At 43.8% G+C, this 20302-nt stretch overlaps 1 protein-coding gene across 1 annotated transcript in view; it reads left to right on the plus strand.

The window, feature by feature from the left end:
- The first annotated feature begins 15478 nt into the window (after nt 1–15478).
- The window catches only part of LOC126354568 (uncharacterized), a 1114027-nt gene continuing 1109203 nt past the window's right edge, over nt 15479–20302 (plus strand). The window contains exon 1 of the mRNA XM_050004313.1: nt 15479–15557. Within this exon, the coding sequence (XP_049860270.1) occupies nt 15510–15557 (48 nt within the window). The 5' untranslated portion in view covers nt 15479–15509. The remainder of the gene's footprint in view (nt 15558–20302) is intronic.

The raw sequence follows: 20302 nt of genomic DNA on the forward strand, positions 1-20302 counted from the left end.
GAACTTGAGCCAGAGATTGGATTACATTTGGTTCACTAAACGACAGTCCAGAACTGTTTCCAACGCCATCCGGAAACGAAGAAAGACTGTATCAACCTTCGTGTCAGAATTTACGTCTTTGTTGATCTCATGGATGGACAGAGCGTGCTAAATTTCACAACACAAAAATTTGCGAAAGCCACGTTGAGTGCAATAGAACAGATTTTCGTTCTACAAAAATTCCGTAACACGCGAGCATACAAAATGTTCCTTGGTTATACTTTTGCAGTAATTTGTTATAGTGTTTCACCGAAGTTCTTATTCGAAGAGACTGGTTGGGGAAAGAACACTCCTGTAGAGAAGTTACTGGGGTCGCTGCGGGCAAGCGAGGATATCACTTAACGGGGTTTGCGGTTTTTCTCTCGATATCGATGCACGGGAATATTGAACGTTTTCCGTCGTATACAAATAACGTACGGTGATTGCCTGATCGCACCATCTTATTTGTGAGTAGACTGACGTGGTTCATTATTGATTAAGCGACATCTGCATCCACACCTGCAAACCGCTGTGAAGTGAGTGGCAGAGGGTACTTCCGATTGTACCATACATTAAGAGTTATTCCTGTTCCATTCACTTTAGCACCGAGCGAGGTGGCACAGTGATTAGCACAGTGGACTCGCATTCGGGAGGACGACGGTTCAAACCCGCGTCCGGCCACCCTGAATTAGGTTTTCCGTGATTTCCCTAAACCGCTTTGGCAAATGCCAGGTTTGTTCCTTTGAAAGGAAGCGGCCGATTTTCTTCCCTAACCTCCTCTAACCCGATCTTTTGCTCCGTCTCTAATGACCTAGTCGTCGACGGGACGTTAAACACTCCTCTCCGTCCTCCTCCTCCTCCATTCACTTGATCGCAAGTATCTTCCTCTCGGGATTGCTATTACGATCGTTACTACATCCCCGGACCTTAATGTGCAGAATGCGCTGCAAAGCTGCACTTTCTTCTCTACTCTTGGCTGTACAACCACGCCATTTCTAGTGCTATCCGTGACATATAGTGTAAAAATTAATTAATGCGAATGCTCGAGATGAACAAATAATATACTTTTTGCACTGTACCGAACACACAAACACAGAATGTAAATAAACGCTGAAATTTTTATCAGGTGTAAGTGACCTCACAGGCCACCGAGTTCATCGCACCGCAATGTATCTTTGACCTACGTTGTCTGGTCACAGACGAGGACACCAGGGCTGCTCGCTCCCGCTTTTTCTGCACAACCCGTTGAAGTTACATCACGCGTGAAACAGACGGATAAACAAAAATATAATTAAAAGAAAACAAACACGAGTCTCGGACAGCGTGATGTAACCTGAAGCGAATTACGGACACGCGCCGGCTGGCGGTTTTGCGTCCACTTCTATGCGCATTCCAGCCTGGTTTATTCTTGGTATTTGAATATGCAGGGTGTTCCGAGACTATTCGTGCAAATTAATGCAGGAGGAAGAGAACACCAAAACGTATTCAAGACACTCCATCTACAAGTGTCGACGTATTGCAGACATTCTTGACGTCAGACAACCAGGTGTAGAAGTGCTGCGCTGCACCCTTTATTTCCAGCCGAGGTCCTGTATACCGACGAGACGTGTTTACTCGTGAGAGCTGTGTCAGTATCCACAATGCGCATGTTTGGGCACATCCGAATCCTCCAGGTACAGGTACTCGACCTCGAGCTCATCATCAGCGGATTCCAAGATAAAATGTGTGGGCCGGAGGCCGGCCGTAGTGACCGAGCGGTTCTAAGCGCTACAGTCTGGAGCCGCGCGACCGCTACGTCGCAGGTTCGAATCCTGCCTCGGGCATGGATGTGTGTGATGTCCCCACCGAAGTGAACGCCAAACTCCCCCCCCCCCCCCTCCCTTTCCCTGAGAAACCCTGTCGATGACGTTCCGTGCTGTTGACGACCTGTCTTAATGCCGCCCTTTAAACCCTTTGAAATACTTTGTGGAATGTTTTGACGTAAGTTCCACCTTGTTCCGTCAAGTGTGAATCGTCCTTTACTTGACTAGAATGCTCTCTGGAGCTGGTCGCTGACAAATGTGCTGTGTTAACCTTATAGAATTCCTTGCTGTTTTAGATCCTCTTCATGCTGCTTTACTTTCCAAATCTTATGTAATGAATTTGAAAATTGAATACTTAAAAAAAAACGCATTTAGCAAAACGTTCTTCCGCGTGGGGGTGGAGGTCATCACCACGCCCCTTGGAAATTGGAAATTTGTGTTCCTATGGTACCAAACTGCTGAGGTCATCGGTTCCTAGGCTTCCACGCTACTAAATCTAACTTAAAGTAACAACACACACACACACACACACACACACACGTGTGCGTGGGGGAGAACTCGAACCTCCGTTCCTTTGAATGCGCCTGGTTGAAGGCAGTGATCACGCACAAAAGTGATCCCGAAAACTGATATCAGCTTCTAGGCACAGTCCTTTGCTGCGAGGTTTTGCTGGACTATTTTTTATTAGAACCATCAACGAAAATGAAATAGTTGAACAACTACTTTGTACCAGTCCTTTCAGTCATTCGCCCTCTTGCAGTACCAGTAGCTCCAACTCTACAGCTGCTGAGTTCTTTTTAATTGGCTGTGAAACGGGACAGCTTTCCCTCATATCAACGGCAAATGAAATTTTCGGACATAAATAAGAAAGTTCAAAGAGTCTTCCGTTCACGAAATATGACATTTGTTTCTTCAACGAATTCAGAGTTTTACATAAATTATCTCCTGTTTCCATCTGCACTTCGGAAAAGGTTCCAGTACTTTACGTTAGACATTTGAAGCGAGGAAAGCTTTTAGTTTCAAGACCTATAAAGAACAGTCTTAATCTGCTATGGTAGTTAAACACGCCGCGTGTAGCGCATAGCCTAGCCGATAACAGCCGCACTAGGTCGAGGCAAGAACCACATGTGTGGCCACCCTGTAGTAGACCATAGATAAAAATGATTTTATTTTTTGCAGTTGTTAGCTGATATAAGACGAAGTAGAGAGAACCATGACTATCCAACTAAGCATCTGACTGAGAAAACAGTAGTCGTTTTGTGACAGAACGTGTTGTAATGTTCTAGGCGCTTCAGTCTGTAGCCGCGTGACTGCTATTGTCGCAGGTTCGAATCCTGCCTCGGGCATGGATGTGTGTGATGTCCTTAGGTTGGTTAGGTTTAAATAGTTCTAAGTTCTAGGGGACTGAAGACCTCAGCTGTTAAGTCCCATAGTGCTCAGAGCCATTTTCTTTTGTAATGTTGAAACTGGAACACAGCACCTCCAAATTGTCTGTTCAGCTACTAAGTAGAAAATTATCGAGTATATCCGGACTGTTTTCGACGTTCATGGTTCTCGTCAATAAAAGTTCTCCTCCTAATTTCATACAACTCGCATTCACGTAAGTAATGACCACATAATTTTCCCCAAGGCTGTACACGTCCCGGGTTCGATTCCCGGCGGGGTCAGGGATTTTCTCTGCCTCGTGATGGCTGGGTGTTGTGTGATGTCCTTAGGTTAGTTAGGTTTAAGTAGTTCTAATTTCTAGGGGACTGATGACCATAGATGTTATGTCCCATAGTGCTCAGAGCCATGTACACGTCCTACAGATTGTCGCTTGATTCTCTTCCCCTTTTGTAGAGCCATTAGTAACGTATATTAAGTAGATGTATTCCATAGATTCCGTGAGCTAGCAGCGTTACATAATTACAGGTATAAATAGGTTTTGTGTAGGTGGTGACATATAGCTCGCAAATGTTTAAAAATAGCCGTATTTTAGAAAACTGTCAAAAGTTGCTGATAAAAAGCACTCCGTCTTCAGGCCACAAGTGGGCCATCGGGACCATCCGACCGCCGTGTCATCCTCAGATGAGGATGCGGAAAGGAGGGGCGTGTGGTGAGCACACCGCTCTCCCGGTCGTTATGATGGTTTTCTTTGACCGAAGCCGCTACTATTCGGTCCAGTAGCTCGTCAGTTGGCATCACGAGGCTGAGTGCGCCCCGAAAAATGGCAATAGCGCATGGCGGCCCGGATGGTCACCCATCCAAGTGCCGGCCAGACCCGGCAGCGTTTAACTTCGGTGATCTTATGTAACCACTGCGGCAAGGCCGTTGCTCGACAGTTGATGATAAAATAATCATTTTGTCCAGATATCGATCTTCGGATCATCGTCAGCCTAAGAATGTAGACTGTTGTAAATAATTTTATATTACCAGCGGATGATTAAAAATGGATGGAATAAATAAAGAATTATTTTATCAGCAACTGTCGGCACTCTTCTGAAATATCACGGTTTTTCGAGTTTAAATACTTCTTCACGAGTGATGCCGTTCCTGCTGTCAGTTCAAAGTGCCATTTTTTTTTTTAATATCTTGATTCCTGTCGGAGCTTCCCAGTAACCTCATAATTTGTTCAAAGGTAAACAAACGTCAAATATTCCTTCTGCTTGGGCACAGCCTCAATGTCACTCTAACGTATTTAAAAAGTGTTCCCTTTTCGAAGAGGTAGAGCACGGAAGTGGTGTTTGCGCAGTCATTCAGCTAGTTTATTTCAATTATTATCGCATTAGGCCAATAGAGCAGTATTCCTGCGTCGTTATTCAATTCTGTGTGTAACGTGAGGCACAGAGCAGTAGAAGTAACGAGGAACCGACCTATCTCTGGTTCCGCACCACAAAGTAACCATTGCTTTTTTAGGCAGATTATAAACTTACGGGTGAGATTTCTCTTTTATGATTGTCAACAGTGACTCCTCCGCTCTTATTTTATTATGGAGAAGGGTGGGGTGCTGAGGGGTGTGCCGGGCCGCTGCGTTATCCATTGTTCTTTACAAACATCATTCTCATAGTCGCGGATTGTTAAGCAGCCCAGCTCTCACTCCGGTTTACAGCTTGTGTATTTTGCTCTCTCACTCGATTTAAAGAACAAAAGCAAACACGTTATGCCAATATGATCACGGAAAGGCTGCGGCTCCTTTGAAAGATCTCACTATCGCCAGTCGACAGCAAATATCCTCTCCTTTACGAGCGTGTCGACGAATCTGGCAGAATTCCACATCCTGCTACCATTTTCTCTGCTTCGCTGTCTGCTACAGGGTTTGCAAAGCGATGGACGTCTGATGTTAGCACGGCTGTAAACATCCCGAGGTAACCGACGTTCTTCTGTCGTTTCGTAATCCAAATAGAACAGCCGATCGGTTGGCTTAATCGTTGCAGCTGCGGAAATGCACACCGTAAGACATTTAACTATATGTTTCGTCAAACACGATAATCTGCGCTATTTCATGCCATTTTACTGTGTCTGCTGATGTTGCTTTTCACATATCATTAGTCATTATACAAAACCAATATTTCGCATTAAGTACTCTTTCCTTTATCTCTACCGCCAACTGAAAACAGAAAGTATTCTTGATATCAGCTTAATTGTCTTTTCTTCACACAGAGGTTTATTTAAAATTTCATTTCATTAGGTTTTCAAAATGATATCCTGAAGATAGCCTGTTGCATTGCATTTTGGGAGTCGAGATCGGAATTTCCGATCCATTTTATCTAGCACGTCTCCGCCCACTTTGGTAATAGCAGCATAAATATCGCTCCGGAGTTCGCCCAGAGTCCGAGGACGAATGGTACACGCCAAGGGTTTACAATAGCCCCAGAAGAAAATGTCGCAGGGGGCTAAATCTGGCCAGATGGCGGGCCATTGAAGATCGCCCTCAAAGAGATGAGGCATTCGGGAAAGTTTCGCGCTAGAAAACCGTCGACGTCCGTGTCGTGTGAGCCGTGGCGCCGTTTTGTTGGAACCAGACATCCGCTACAGCCATTCCTTCAAGTACGGGAAGAAAAAACTCCGCTCAGAAGTTACTGCTACCTCCATATCGTTCTCTTCCATAAATCATGGGGCAGTATTGCCAATTTTGTATAATGCGCACCAAACATGCACACGTTCTGTATGCAGGAGCTGCTCATGAACTTCTCGGGGGCTCATTTCACTACAGTATCGGATGTTTTGCTTATTCAGTCATGCAGACGAATGAAATTCTGCTTCGTCGCTGAAGAACACAAGGGCGTCATGAGGCAGGTTTTCGATTAAGGCTCCACACGAATTATTTGTTGAAATGATATCGCGCGACCGGCCGTTGAGACCGAGCGGTTCTCGGCGCTTAAGTCCGGAACCGCGCTATTGCTACGGTCGCAGGTTCGAATCCTGCCTCGGGCATGGATGTGTGTGATGTCCTTAGGTTAGTTAGGTTTAAGTAGTTCTAAGTCTAGGGGACTGATAACCTCAGATGTTAAGTCCCATAGCGGTCAGATCCATTTGAACCATTTGATATCGCGCGGATGAAGTGTATGCACCACTGCCAGTTTGTGTGGATGAAATTTCAAGTCTTCGCGAAGAACTGGTCTCACTGCGCTATCAGAAACTGCTAGAGCAGCTGTATGTTTGCGTACAGATCGCTTGTAGTAATTCAAAATGGCCAGTCTCACTTTCTCGGAGTTTTATTATGTCCTTGCGGTTCTTAAAGGTTCAAAAATGGCTCTGAGCACTATGGGAGTTAACTTCTCAGGTCACCAGTCCGCTAGAACTTAGAACTACTTAAACCTAACTAACCTAAGGACATCACACACATCCATGCCTGAGACAGGATTCGAACCTGCGACCCTAGCAATAGCGCGGTTCCAGACTGTACCGCCTAGAACCGTTCGGCCACGGTTCTTAAAGGTGCTGGTTTCTTTAGGGCACGCGCCAGTATCCATAACCGTATCCACATACATAACAATCGATTTTCGATTGGGAACACGACCCGCAGGCGCGATATTAAACTGTTCTCTGAATGCGGGCTAGGCTGCAATAACCGAACGCCCATTGGGAAAGCAAGTTGCCTCGGCGAAAGCGTGCTCCTCTGTCGTCCACTGCATCATCGCTATTAAACTAATCTTTAAAAAAAAGTGCCCAATCCCAAGTAACGACAGCTGTGTGGCGCGCGTTTCAAATAAAAGAGGTTCCCGAGCCGCAGCCAGTACTTCCTGCTGAACAGGCAGTAGGTAAATTAAAGTTTATAATTATGTGGGCGTACATATCGTTAGGGAGACGAAGTGTTTTACGGAATACCACTTTGTCACAATCCTAGTTTACTGTTGCGAGAGCATTCTGCAAATTGTTGCAAATGGAATGGCTGATATTCACACAACGCTAGTCATCAGTCGTGCATTGAAATAAGGTAGATATCGTGTTGAAATTTCTTACCTAAATTCGTTGTAAAGTGTAAGGTCGTGGAGGAAATATCTGAACTCAATATAGATAGATACTGATGCTGTTATGTTGCTATTAACGGAAGATTTTAGGCTATTAGTCAAGATGGATGAAAAAGGGACATGGCCTAGAAGATTTCTTCAGAAAACTATCTAGACTCGTAAATGAAGCTGAAAAGGAAGCAAGGAAACCTAGGGACGATGTCAGTCAGTTTAGGGAGATCACAGGAAACCTGTATCCGATTGTCCGGGCACGGGTTTGAATCCCGCTCCTCACGAATGACACTCCAGCGTCTTAGGCACCGCACCACTTCTCTCAGTTTAAACGAGATTTGTTTTGAATGCTGTGCACACGTTATTAGAGGTACAAATGAAAATCATGTTAAAGGTGTTTTGAAACGAGACTGTGAAGTAATAAATGCGTTTCGTTTCACAGTAGCTGAAACACGTTTTTTATTCAGGAATTGTACTGGAAAACACAAGGTGTTCGGCTTAAGCGGTATCTGGGACAGAGTACGGGGTATACACGAAACAGCGAAATATCAATTCTGTTGCACAACAAAAGCCATTTGAGTGGAGGTTTCAAAGTACTAGCACAGCTAAATTTGAAGGTAGAGGAAGAAGTATGAGGATGAAAACTCTAACCAGCTATACTAATTCTGAACAAACAATTTATTTATTGGTAACTCATTTCGGAGGTTTCCAAATATAAAATTCACATTTTTAACTGGGGAGAATATTCTCTTTATGCAATACAGAAGTCAACTTCTTTGATGTGTCTCATGCTGAATCGTGAGACAGTCTTCGTCGGTGTTTTACTGTGTAGAAAAAATTTTTTCCATAAGAAAAAAATTGAAATCCTCGCCGTCTTATGATGGACCTAGGCCTGAAGCTATTTAGAAGAAACAAACAATTCGTTCAAACGCACTGCGGCTCTTTGCAGTTTTCTTCCTCACACATATTATTGAGAACAGCAGCGATATTTCCAAACAATCGTGGAAAAAATAATGAGAGAAATATTGTTTTTTTTTTTTTTTTTTTTTTGTCGGTGGTCTTGGTCTTTCAGACGCTGGTAATCAAAAACGAAAGCAGCCTAAACTTAATTCGTGGTCGTGGCCACGAGATTAGGGCGATCGGCTCGGGATAGGAGAACTTACAGCAGTATTCCAGGGATGTCTTCCTCTGTAGTTTTTACCCTCTACAGCTCCCTCTAGTACAATGGAAGTTATTCCCTGATGTCCTAACAGATGTCCTATCATCCTTCCCTTCCTATTGTCAGTGTTTTCCACATATGCCTTCCCTCTCCGATCCCGCGCAGAACCTCCTCATTCCTTACCTTTTCAGTCCACTGTTCGCGTTTTCCCACAGTCCATATTTCACTACCGTACAATGGTCTATTCCAAACGTAAATTATCAGAATTTTCTTCCTCAAATTACGGATTATATTTGATACCAGCAGACTTCATTGGTTACTTTGCTGCCTACGTAGTAGATTTCCTTAACTTCATCTACTTCGTGAGCATCAATCCTGATGTTAAGTTTCTCGCTGTTCTCATTTGTGCTGCTTCTCATCACTTTCGTCTTTCTTTGACTCTCAATCGATATTCTATACTCATTAGACTGTCCATTCCAAGCAGCAGATCACGTAATTCTTCTTCACTTTCACTGAGGATAGCAATGCCATCAGCGAATCGTATCAGTCCCTGTCATCTTGAATTTTAATACCACTCCAGATATTTTCTTTTATTTCCGCAATTCCTTGTTCGATGTAGAGGAGCAAAAAACTACGTCACTGCCTTACATTCTTTTTTAGCCGAGTACATCGGTTTTGATTTTCCGCTCTTATTATTCCTTCTTGGTTCTTGTACATATTATATATTAGCTGTCCCTCCCTAGAGGCCGGCCGATGTGGCCGAGCGGTTCTAGGCGCTTCAGTCTGGAACCGCGCGACCGCTACGGTCGCAGGTTCGAATCCTGCCTCGGGCATGCATGTGTGTGTGTGTGTGTGTGTGTGTGTGTGTGTGTGTGCGCGCGCGCGCTTTTCTTAGGTTGGTTTGGTTTAAGTAGTTCTAAGTCCTAGGGTACTGATGACCTCATCCCGCATGTCGTGGTCGTGCGGTAGCGTTCTCGCTTCCCACGCCCGGGTTCCCGGGTTCGATTCCCGGCGGAGTCAGGGATTTTCTCTGCCTCGTGATGGCTGGGTGTTGTGTGATGACCTTAGGTTAGTTGGGTTTAAGTAGTTCTAAGTTCTAGGGGACTAATGGCCTAAGATGTTAGGTCCCATAGTGCTCAGAGCCAGCCACTGATGACCTCAGAAGTTAAGTCCCATAGTGCTCAGAGCCATTTTGAACCTCCCTAGAGTAACGAAAACAACATAGCCTGTCACGTCACTGCAATTGCGCAAATTCTTGTTAACAGAGTGCAATTATATAGTAAAATGAACGGGAAATTCACCTGCGCTTACGGCTTTTTAATGTGAGAGAATAGCGTTAGCATAAAAATGTTTTCAGGAACTGACATCTGTACTAATTACAATTACATGTTATGCGTCATTACTCGAAGTCTACGACTTTCTGGGGACTCTGGGACTCAAATACCAATAAATCTATCTGTATTCTATTCCTTCAAAGACATATCGACAGTGACTTCGACAATAGATTTCTGTGCGATGTCACAGATTCACACGGCTTCACACGCCGTTATGTTCAACAGTTTCTTTGGTGTTCTGGGTACTTCAGCCTTGAAGTGGCTCACCAGTGAGTTCAATATGGAACTCTCGGAGGTCAGTAGACAGGGTCATGCTGCCTAAACGGCTAAGAATAGAGGGTGTGGAGCGTGCGTGAACCTCACTCTGCCGCCTGCGGTACAGATAACAGGTGCCTCGAATGTTGCAAGTTACATGGCGCGGCAACTGGAAACGTACTCCAGAATTGAAGTACGTAGGACGGTTCGATTCTTGCGGGTAAAACTCGAAATAGCAAACAGATGCACAGTGAAATCCTCACGTTACAAGTCAATGGCTGAAATTCAATGCTGCATTCAGCAGTAGTGAAATGGCGCCAATAACTTGTTCGAGGCCGCACAGACGTGGATGTTACAGATCCCCGATCCAGATCTTGCACCGTAAGATTCGGCAAGCTGCAAGAACATGTGGGGAGGAAAGATATTTTACAACGTTGAGAACGTTCACACAGCAGTTCTGGAATGCTCCGTGACTGAGGGGCACATAGCTATTGATGAGGAAATGAACTACTGGTGGAATGTTTCGACATTGTTCACGCAGACTTGGTGGATATGTTGAAGGACTATGTCATCCACCTGTGTCACTTTGTAGTGTAGTGCAGCATTCGATAAAAGTTAATTAGCTTGCCACAATAATGTGTACCTTATTTTTTGAAGTCGCCTCGTATAATTAAAACTGAAAATCAGACAATTATCCAGGAATTTAATTAGATAAACACACTCATCGAAATACATTACTATTCACAAACGATAATGTAATAATAAAATAAAGTGAAGACAACCTCCAGTTGGCAGTACATCGGCCAAACCAAAGATGTAAGAAATACAATCAAACACTTCCATTACATGAGACTAAAGTTGTGGCCTCTCATGGTAAATGCTCAGGACAGGCGAAAATGGTAAATAAAAACAAATTAATGGAACAGGTGTCCCGTTTTAAATACTTAGGCTCGACAGGACAGGCGAAAATGGTAAATAAAAACAAATTAATGGAACAGGTGTCCCGTTTTAAATACTTAGGCTCGACAGGACAGGCGAAAATGGTAAATAAAAACAAATTAATGGAACAGGTGTCCCGTTTTAAATACTTAGGCTCGACAGGACAGGCGAAAATGGTAAATAAAAACAAATTAATGGAACAGGTGTCCCGTTTTAAATACTTAGGCTCGACAGGACAGGCGAAAATGGTAAATAAAAACAAATTAATGGAACAGGTGTCCTGTTTTAAATACGTAGGCTCGACAGGACAGGCGAAAATGGTAAATAAAAACAAATTAATGGAACAGGTGTCCCGTTTTAAATACTTAGGCTCGACAGGACAGGCGAAAATGGTAAATAAAAACAAATTAATGGATCAGGTGTCCCATTTTAAATACTTAGGCTCGACAGGAGATGCTATTTTGATAATGATGTACGATTGCTGTAAAACATTTTATTTTTAACATATACGTGTGGTCACGCTTTACAAACTCCCCTCCTCTATCCCTACAACGCTCCGTGCGAATTTTCCATTGATGGAAACAATGCTGGAAGTCTTCTCGTGTGAGCTCCTTAATGACGCGTGGCTTTTTTTCTTTCACTGCTTCAATGGACGAAAATCTGGTTCCTTTTAAAGCAGATCTTACCGCTGGGAACAGATAAAACTCACATGGTGCTCGGTCAGCCGAATAAGGTGGGTGGTCCAACAATGGGACGCTGTTATGCGCCACAAACCTCTTTAATTGTAGAGCCGTTGCGTTATCTTGATGCAAAGCCTATATGTTCACCCTCAATTCGGGTCGCTTTCATCTCATTTGCTCACAGAGTTGAGTAAAAACCTCAAGGCACTGATTTCGATTAATAATCCAGTGAAGATACAAAATCCCGTGAGTGTCGAGAAAACCCTCATCCCTTTGATCTTGATTTGCTCATTCGAGCTTTCTTCGCTCTCGGTGAAGCTGAGCCTTTAAGTGCATGGCATAGTGATTAGTTTCTGGATCGGAAGTGAAAAACCAAGATTCGTCACATGTTATCACTCTTTCAAAAAAAATTAGGATCATTTACTATGGTATTCAAAGTGCATATGTGCTTTCTTCTTTTATTTTCTTTATTTTTTTCTTTTTTTTTTTTTGAAAAAAAGAAAGAATACACCGTCATTTAATTGTATATTGCTTTATTTTTCTTCTGTGGAATCTCAATTTGAGCTTTGACGCCATAAGAACAATGTTCTTAGACCGGTAACACATCATACCTAGTAAAGTCAGCCTGCTTTGGACTGACTTTACCGAATATGACATGTTAATGGTCAACAATGTACTCGATAATGGCGTAAAAGCCGAAATCTAGATTGTACAGGAGAAAAATACTGCAATATAAAGTCAAATTCTGGCGTATTCTTTCTACATATATTGTGTGGGTGTCGCTCAGCACCACTGAAACGTTTTTTGTGCTTAAAGTGTTAGTTAAAACATTTTCACGAGCTTATTTTGTTGGATTGTGAGAATTTTCGACACCAATTTGGCACACATTTTCTCATGTTAAATTGCTTATGTAAAATTTGCCTTACGCATTCCTTGTCAGTTCCTACAGCTTCTGCACTCGATCGAATCCTCAACGGACATTCAGGTAACCTACATTTTGAATAGTTTCATCCGTTCTTCACGGCCATCTTGGAAAAGCTTGAAGCTGTCAAAAAGTTACTTTTCAGTAGCAGTTTTTCCAAGTTTCATGTGAAAGTTCACGACAGTTCTTTGCTGTATTATTATTACATATATCATTTCTCCGAATAAACTAAATACAGCACTTACACATACGAAGATCACGATCACACTGATACATCTACAGCTACCAGGCATTCCGCATTCGACTTACAAAGCTTCACCTCAGTCTAATATGCGCAGTGGTGTGACAGTTGTTCCCGTTTGAGAGCTGGAACGAAACTAGTGCTCCAAGCCGTGGAAAGCAATGACATTTATCGTAAGGACGGTGTCTCTTTTATTTATTTTTCTATCTAATTAATAACATAATTGAAATATTTTTCGTTACATGCATTTCTAAAGCAGCAACGGACATAAATAATCGTGAAATAAATGTAAAAACAACCGAATTTCACTGATTCAGTGACATAAGCTACAAATTATACATGAGAAATACTTTCGAGTACGTGCGTAACTGCAGCTTATTCCGCTGACAGCAGTAGAATATAAAATCATATTTCATGCATGAGACGCAAATACTTCGGTTGTTGTTTGCTCTTATTGTGATAGGCACTTTCGTTGACTCATAAAAAGTGTTTTATGAAGTCTAATGACTCGTCCTTTTTTCATTTCACTCGAGTTTCTGATAAACGAATGTTTTTGTAAATGTAATTACTTATGCTTCAAAACCATCTTTAAGATCTTGCCGGTTGTGGCACAGATGTATCAACAACTGTAGAATTGGTTTCTTCCCTGTTGTGAAAAAGTTTTATTGCTTTTTGACATTTTATAATGACATCTAGACATCTATGCGGTTTTCCCTTCAGCTGCAGGTGTGGTGGCGTATTTATTGCGTCAAATGATGTGGGCATTACATTTCATTCATTGATTTGGCTGGATGTGTAGCGGACAAAACTTCTGGTGTTAACTGGCAGTTTTTTATTATCAAAAGAAAGCGACACTGTTCAGTAAGTATTCGTGCGTCACAAGAGAATTGTAAATAAATTGCCCTGTAATCTACGGTTTCACACCTCCCAGGCTCCTTAGGAAACCAAAGAATAGTAAATTTGGTGTCATTTTTTGGTTATTGTCGATTTTTGTGGCACTACATACGCTCCATATTGTAAAAACTATGTTATAAATGAGCATAAACGATAGTATGCACACTCGTCCGATATCGTAGGCTGAGTGTCGCTTACTGGCCGCTTGGTGTGTTGCTGTCGAAGTGGTGACAAAAACCGGACACACTTTTGCAACTGTTCTGTTTGACTCTGGCTTCACGCTTCACAGCGACTGGTCGTTTATCTTTGGCGCATGCGTACTTACTCTGTGACAATATCAGTCCAGTTGCTTTTTATAGCCACACCTTGTAGATGAAAAGCTGCACAAATTTCAAGCGATATGTGCGACAGTAATCAGTCCCGTTAACTACAAAACCCGAAAAGACACAAAAAATTAATCTTATTCAGGAAGAGTTGGGTAAATAAAAAGAAATATCACACCAAAATAAAAGCTTCAGAGAATAGATTCTTGGGGAGATTAAACCGCTGTAAAAGACGAGATTTAATGAAGATGTTCGAAACGAGCTGAATGTGCGTGGGGCGCTCAATGAGTAGTGCATCATATTTTTTGCTGAAAGCAGGTTGGTTTTATTGAGGATTCCAATACACCGTTTTATTCCCCACTCTTTTCGCTGTAAAACCCTATTTTTTAACATAATCTCAATTCATTATGACGGCCTTAGGTCACCTTACTGACAGGACCTGTATGCCCGCATGGTACCACACGAGTGGTCGGCGTCTTGCTGCGTCAATAACCTCCCCATAATCCAAATTGAAGCCGGAAGCTGCGAGATCCGGGCTGCAGTCTGGATGAGGAACAACAACCCAGTGAAGTTTTGAGTACCTCTCGTGTTCACAGATTTATGTGAGGCCTTGTGTTGTCACGGAGAAGCTCGTTTGCATTTTTGTGTGACGAACACGTTGCAGGAGTCACGTATATGGGCAGCCGGCCAGCACAGGGGAGATCTGACAGGTTTGCGCGACCGTTTTGCGGTATGGCAGATGCCTCCTCTAACGACTCGCCGTGCTTTTGTTCGGTGCCAGATCTCCGTAGCGTAGACATTCCGCAAGCGCCTGCGAATGCGATGCTCTGGTTTTCCTTCAAAAGAAACTCAGTGACAGCTCTCTGCCTGGAACGCACCTCCGTTGCACACAAATTTTGAAGGTTAAATACAGCCACGCTACTTATTGAAACTTCATGAATCATGAAACTGCTGGGGCTAAACCGGAAATGTTCCACGATGTCCCACAGCGCAAAGTCCGCGTTTTTACAACCAAAATTAGCCCAGAAAAAGAAAATGCGCTACATTACTTATTGAACGGCCAACGTGCTTCCAATTAATGAGGAAATAACCATTTCAAAGAGAAATGGAAACGACGTGTGAATAGAATAAAAAGCCAAAGATTACCGATGACAATCGTGAACTACAACTGAAAGAAAGAGCGACGTTGGTCGACCAAGGAAACGATGGACATAAACTTGGTGTAAACAGTGAGAACTACTCTTCGCTGTTGATCCGTTTCCTGCAAGTAGTAGACTGTTTGGTGGTGAAACACGTGCTCGGACGCAGGCGAACGTGAGAGCGGTTGAGGCAGCATAGCTGTGAACGGTTGTCGATGTAGGAGGACGGCGGCGGAGGCCGCGCGGGTTATAAATACGGCTCAAGGGCCGCAGAAGATAGGAGCGGCAGGCGGCAGCAGCAGAGGCGGCAGAGGCGGCAGTAGGCAGCGCGCCGCCCGCCCGTGCTCCGTGCTCACGTCGCCATGGCTGTCGCCGAGCCCCAGGGGCTCTTCGTCAAGTTCTACGTGGCGGTGAGTCGCCGCATTGTGTGCCCTGCTGTGTAGCCCTCCCCCCACACCAAACCAGTCGGCAGCGAGCTGCCTGCGCGCCAGGGAACGACTGCTGCGGAGTCGTGCCGGTTGATCCTCTGACGCAGGTGGTCCGTCCACGCTTCTGCAATATCCTGTTGTCCTCTTACAAAAATCACGGGATACCTCTAAATATCGTGTCGGACCTGCTCTTGCCCGGCGTACAGCAGCAACTCGACATCGCATGGATTCAACAAGTCGTTGGAAGCCCCTACAGAAATACTCAACCATGCTCTGTAGTCGTCCATTGTTGTGAATGTGTTCCCGGTGCAAGATTTTACAGCACGAACTGACATCTCAACCATGTCCGTGCGTGAGATGCGACATTTAGGTAGCCGAATAATTCGTTCGAATTGTCCAGGACGTTCTTCAAGCGAATCGCTATCAGGTGACATGTCGCTTTGTCATCCAAAAAAGTTACATCATTGTCTGGGAGCATGCATTCCGTGAATGGCTGTAAATGGTCTCAAAGTAATCGAAACCATTCCTAGTCACTTATAAATGTAAACACAACCCACACCATTATAAAGCCGGCCGGCCGGTGTGGCAGAGCGGTTCTAAGCGCTTCAGTCTGTAACCGCACTACCGCTACGGATTCAGGTTCGAATCCTGCCTCGGTCATGGATGTGTGTGATGTCCTTAGGTTAGATAGGTTTAAGTAGTTCTACGTTCTAGGGGACTGATGGCCTCAGATGTTAAGTCCCATAGTGCTCAGAGCCAGTATGGAGCCACCACAAACTTGCACAGTGCCTTGTTAACAACTTGGGTCCACGGCCGTGGGGTCTGCGCCGCTCTCGAACCCTGTTATCAGGTCTTACCGACAGAAAACGGGTCTCATCTGACCAGACCATGGTTTTCCAGTCGTCTGTGGTCCAACCGATATGGTCACGAGCCCAGGACAAGCACTGTAGGCGATGTCGTGCTCATAGCAAACGCACTCGCGTTGGTAGGCGGCTGTCATAGTGCATTAACGCCGGATTTCGCCGCACTGTCCTAGCAGTTATTGTCTTCGTGAGCCCCGCATTGGTTTCTGCGGATATTTGACGCGGTGTTGCTTGTCTGGTAGTATTGGCAACCCTACCCAAACGCCACTGCTCTCGGTCGTTAAGTGAAGGCCGTCGGCCACTGCCTTATCCGTGGTGAGAGTTAATGCCTGAAATTTTGTATTCTCGCCACACTCTTGACACTGTGGATCTCAAAATTTTGAATTCCCTAACGATTTCCGAAATGGAATGTCCTATGCGTCTAGCTCCAGCTACCATTCCGCGTTGGAAGTCTGTTAATTCCCGTCGTGTAGCCTTAGTCACCACGCATACCTTTTCATATGAATCATCTGAGCATAAATGACAGATCTGCCAATGCACTGCCCTTTTTACCTTCTATACGCGATGCTACCATCATCTGCATACGTGCATATCGCTGTCCCATGACTTTTCAATTCACTGTACGTTGACACTTTATGACTGTTTTTTATTTCGCTCCACACAGAAGCTGGTGTATGTAGGAACGTGTGTATTCGTGCCAACTCCTCCACCTGTGTCTGTGACGAACAGGTGATCCATTAGTACTGGGACACGGCAATTTCGAAGAGGGCAGCGGCTTCCTAAGCAGGAAGACTTCCGAACTATATAAATATTTTTCGTGGGACAACATATTACTTTTCACCTCAGCATTTAAAAGTGCATCACATTCGGTGGAACGCGTTAACACATTTCCTCAGAAAAAAAATCCTCTGTCTCAATTAATTAAGCATAAGGCAGCAGTGGCGTTGCGACTGAAAAGGTAGGTCAGGGCTTATCGCCTCGTTGATGATGTGGTCTATGCATTACTGCTATTGGAAATACAGGGTGAGACAGGAGGAAAGGTACCTGCTTTGAAGGGTGACTGAATAAAAAAAAGTCACATGAACATAATGATATACTGTTCTCAACTGTTTCCGAGGAAAGTAATAAAAGCAGTGGGGAACATTATAAATGCAGGTGATAGTAAACGAGACATTGTGATGTAATGATTTATGTTTAATAGTGCTTATTTCTCCACAGAAAATTTTGAAGAAGTCCACGTCAACTGCAGTGCATTTTGTAGCTCTTGTAGACAGCCGCTGTGCTGCTGACTTGAGCTAATTCTTGTAGACTGCGCTCTTAAGCCAACCCCACAAACAGTAATCTAATGGAGTAAGAAGGCGTGACCTTGGTGGCCAAGAAATGACTCCACCGACTCGTCGCTAATCAGTGAGCAAGTGAAATGCGCATCGAATTGATAAGTAAAGACAATACTGCGTAGCCTAAGGACACGCGGCTGATGCCTGTGACTTTCAAACTGCTGTAAGACGGATACGGTTAAGAAAAGGTGATATCTTCATTTGAAGTTTTTGTTCAGAATCAGAAATACTACCACTCCTCAAACTCAAAGCATGTACATTTCCTCCTGACTCATCCTGCATAGAATTACAATAGAAGAACGCGGATCGAATCACAGAGACTTTGAATGTTATATCTTGCGCTACAGGTAGCTGTCAACTAGCTTTACTGAGGCCGAAATAACAAAAAAGAAGCGTCCGTTGTAATTTAGGTCACTTAATATGGTTCTCACCTTCCGCTGTACAAAATCTCTACGTTCTTTAATATCACCTAATAACTTCGTTGTTATTGTTGAGATCTGTCATCACATCGACATTTTCAACACCAAAGTTGCGTGTATCTAGTCTAATGTAGCAGTAAGCCTGAACGTACGTTTCATTTAAGAATGCAGGGTACTTGCCCAGAGGGATAAAGCCATCGTAGCAATTTTGTAATTGTGTTTGCATTGCGCGGTCGCTAAGGCAAGATGAGCGTTTTTATAAAGTTCACTATTTCTCATCTGAGTTACGTTCGTCTTTCCCTAAGTTCCTGTTGAGCTATCAGTTGCGTTGCTGTGTGCTACGGAGCGCCTGCTTTACACACCAGCGTGTAAACCGAAGCAGTTGACGGAAAACGGGCCGCGTGCCAGCAGACGGTACACATCCGGCAGATACGACATGACATTCCGTACACCGTGCAAGCTGCTGGGCTTGCACGGAACGCTACTCCAGGTAGGTTATGGGCACCAGGGAAAAGATTATAATGCCGCTATAATCGCGAAAAGCAAGCTGTTTATGGTGAGAAGGAAGACTTGCCGTAAAAGAAGAAAACGTCGTGTACAAAGGATATAAGGAAAGATTGAAGCTCTGCATTTTACCAGCGATGCATAAAACTTCTCACATTTGTCTCCAGTACAGGACCTGTGCTGACACTAACCCAAGAACTTAAACGTCATTGACACTTTACGTGGTGTGCAAAAATCAGTTTTTTATATTTTAAAGGAGGTAATATTGGTCAAACATGAAAAAATAAACATATGTTCAGAAACAGAAGCTTGTTGCAATATGAGTTATTCCCTTCTGTAATATCTAAATGTCCGGTGGCATTATAGGAGGAATTTCATATGGTTACTCAAAGAATTACGAAGTTGTTTGGACACCGTGGCTGTATTAAGTCACGTAAGTCAGATGGGATGCTCCTGTAACTTTGTTGGTGGGCTTGGTATGCACAAATGAGTTTGTCTCCATAATACCAGGAGTTCACAAGGTTCAGACAAGGTGAAGGGCAAAGTCATGCTACTGGAATTCCTCTACCGATCTAAACATCAGTAAACGTTTGAATTAATTACTGCCATGCGAGGTGTAGGAAACAGAATACTACCTCATCACGTATAAACCACATCCACTGTCTTGCTAAGAGGTTGACGTTCTCAAGCGGACCCCTGTTATTATTCATGTATAAAAATTATTGATAAACAACACCTGTCAGAATATCTGGAAAAGTGTACTGCGTTGTAAATGTGCTATCCGTACATTGACACTAAACCGCTTCAATGATTACTCGATGTTTCTATCTATCCACATGTTGTTATAGTGGTAGGTGCAATAAAAGAATATCCTAAGTAACTGAGAACTGACCATTATCGACGCGAGTATGGCTGTTTCAAATGGCTCTGAGCACTATGGGACTTAACATCTATGGTCATCAGTCCCCTAGAATATAGAACTACTTAAACCTAACTAACCTAAGGACAGCACACAACACCCAGTCATCACGACGCAGAGAAAATCCCTGACCTCGCCGGGAATCGAACCCGGGAACTGGGGCGGGGGAAGCGAGAACGCTACCGCACGACCACGACAGTACAAATGTAGTGTGCGACACGTGGGAATTGGGCCTGGACAGCAGGAGTGCTCGGATGGAGGCGGTTAAGACACCGTTTATGAGAAGCCGAGCGTCTGGGTTCGAGTCCCGGTGCGACTCAAATTTTCACCTGTCCCCGTTGAATTTTATGCAATGCCAATACGCAGCTGAAATATGAAAATTTCTATTTAATTCTTATCTGAAATGGTATTTCTTTCTGGGGATATATTTACAGGACTTTTTTCTAGTTGTCATCAGTACTAATATCTTGTAAAAATATGGGGCACTTTTTTCTAAAAAATACTTGACATAGAGTACTCGAGAGACTAACCTCATCAGAAAACTAGATCTTTTTTGAGAGCATGCTGTACGTTGTTGATGCAAATTAGGAAGCGTTGTTACCTAGTGACACTCTTTACTCCAACGCGGTTTCTATGTAATCATTTGTACCACTGAGACACTGAGAAGGCGTCATGCACGGATTGC

This window comes from Schistocerca gregaria, chromosome 3, assembly GCF_023897955.1.
Source record: "Schistocerca gregaria isolate iqSchGreg1 chromosome 3, iqSchGreg1.2, whole genome shotgun sequence".
Taxonomy (NCBI): Eukaryota; Metazoa; Arthropoda; class Insecta; order Orthoptera; family Acrididae; genus Schistocerca; species Schistocerca gregaria.